The sequence below is a fragment of the Onychostruthus taczanowskii genome, unplaced genomic scaffold, assembly GCF_017590055.1.
Source record: "Onychostruthus taczanowskii isolate IOZ18803 unplaced genomic scaffold, ASM1759005v1 scaffold77, whole genome shotgun sequence".
NCBI classification, from domain to species: domain Eukaryota; kingdom Metazoa; phylum Chordata; class Aves; order Passeriformes; family Passeridae; genus Onychostruthus; species Onychostruthus taczanowskii.
In genome coordinates this window covers 4432562-4434653 of record NW_024505561.1, presented here as the reverse complement: position 1 = coordinate 4434653, position 2092 = coordinate 4432562, and the positions used below count along the sequence as shown (strand labels likewise).

General features: G+C 53.0%; 1 protein-coding gene across 2 annotated transcripts in view; it reads right to left on the bottom strand.

Moving 5' to 3' along the window:
- CLYBL (citramalyl-CoA lyase) overlaps positions 1 to 90 on the bottom strand; it is a 167102-nt gene extending 167012 nt beyond the window's left edge. For both annotated transcript variants that reach the window (XM_041423415.1, XM_041423416.1), the window contains exon 1: positions 38 to 90. In XM_041423415.1, coding sequence (XP_041279349.1) covers positions 38 to 90 — 53 coding nt within the window. The remainder of the gene's footprint in view (positions 1 to 37) is intronic.
- Between the last annotated feature and the right edge of the window lie 2002 nt (positions 91 to 2092).

Sequence of the window (2092 nt, the reverse complement as noted above, 5' to 3'; positions counted from 1 at the left end):
CGCGCCCCGCCCCGCCCGCGCGCGGCCCGTCACTCACAGTCTCCGCCTCCCCGCGCGCAGCCCGGCCCGCCAGCACAGCCCCGCCGCCATCGCGCCGCCGCCACACGCCCCGCGCTCCCATTGGCTGCGGTGGGGGGGGCCGCGGCACGCCCACACGGCGCGCTCGGCTCTGACGTCACGGCGGAGGCGCGCCGCCGGGTCGCTGGCGCGCTCCCGCTGCTGCCGCCTCCGGGCCCCGAGCCCGCTGTGGCCGGGATGCTCCAGCTCCAGCTCCGCTCCTCCCGGGGCGCAAGGGACTGCCGTGCGTGGGAACAGAGCGTTCTGCAGAGGATAAAGAGACAAGACCATAGGAAGTAGCAATGGGCGGGGTAGGAAAGAAACTAACTTGAGAAGAAAAGGGTCCGGAAAAGGAAATAGGGATTCTGATTCTATTTTCCATCAGTCCAAACTTAGACTGAGCATATAATATAATTTTCTTTGCCGTGATGCTGGAATGTGCCAGAGCCACAAAGCATAATCCCAGCAAGCTCTTCCAATAACGTAGCTATTTCAGTTTCATTTCCAAAGGACACGAGCTCGGATCATGTCCGTTCTGTCCTGTCATCTCTCATTCCTGCCCTTCCACAGCAGCTGAACGTGTTGCCCTGGCCATGAGAGAGAGATCCCCAACTGCAGCAGCTTTCATAAAAACAGGAGATGGATAATGTAATTACCCCCAACCAGAGCCCCCATTCCTTGGCAAACCCAGGTTCACATCCACGCAGGTTCATTGCAAGTCTTCATGGAAGGGCTTTTTTCTTTCCTAGGGTCACTGAGTTTTGCCATATAACTTTGTTCTCCTCCTGATACACAACTGGCTTTTCTTTGTCAGAGAGCTGTGTGGAAATTTTCCAGTGTGGCTTAACATCACTTTATTGGGAAAGTGGTGTCAGCAAAACATGAGTTTCCCCTCCTAGCAAAAACAAAATAAGCTGTTTTGCAGAGCTGTGCTGAACCGTGAACGTGACCTGCTCTCAGCTTCCCTCCCCTGTGTAATGTTGCGTGCAAGGCACGGGTGATACCACTTGAATCTGACACACTGGGATAACAAACATTTCCTTATCACCAGCAGCATGACAGCATTAACCCTTCTCTGCACAGGTCCAGTGAACTGTGTGTGGCAGAGACTGTTCCTTCTCCTTCCTGTCACTGCTGCCTCCTTTGCTCTCTCCTTCTTGGGGAACTTCCTCATGAAGGATGGTATTGCACAACATGGTGGAGGAGAACCTTGGACTTGTCTCCTTGCCCCTCTCTTATTTCTGTAGGGACAGATTTCCTTCCTGTCACCTCTCTTGTCTTCCCCCTTCCAGCTCCAAGACTCCCAGGTGTACAAAATGCTCTCCTTCCCCACTTCACTGATGAGGATGGCCTGCAGTGGGGAAAAAAAAAAAAAAAAAAAGAGATATGTGACACCTGATAGACCCTCTTGGCTGTTGTTTCTCTATGAGAGAGCAGAGCAGAGCAGAGCAGCTGCCTGGAGAGGATGTGAGCAGGGGTACAGCCAGACCAGGCAGAACCCCTGAAATATGCATCACGGAACCACAGAATATCCTGACTTAGAAGGGACGCACAAGGATTATCAAAGTCCAACTCCTGGCCCTCCACAGGACATCCCAAGAATCACACCATGTGCCTGAGAGCATTTTCAAATGCCTCTTGAGCTCTGTCAGGCTGGTGCTGTGACCACTGCCCTGGGGAGCCTGTTCCAGTGCCAAGACACCCTCTGGGGCAGAACCTTTTCCTAATATCCAACCCAAACCTTCCCTGACACGACTTCATGCCTTTCCATCGAGTCCTGTCACTGGACACCAGAGACAAGAGAAGAATCTTCCTTGCAGGAACAGCATTTAGTGTGACATCAGGGGGAGGCAGAACACTGTGCTGACATGAGCAGCTGTCAGGTTTTGTCAGAAGTCCAAATAACTTTCTTCAGCATTAGCAGCTGAGTGTGGGTTTTACAGCCAGTGCAGGCAAACCTGGAGTATCCCGACCTGTTGCATCCCCTTGACTTGTAAATGATCAGGAGAACACAGGGACATTAATAGAATCTCAT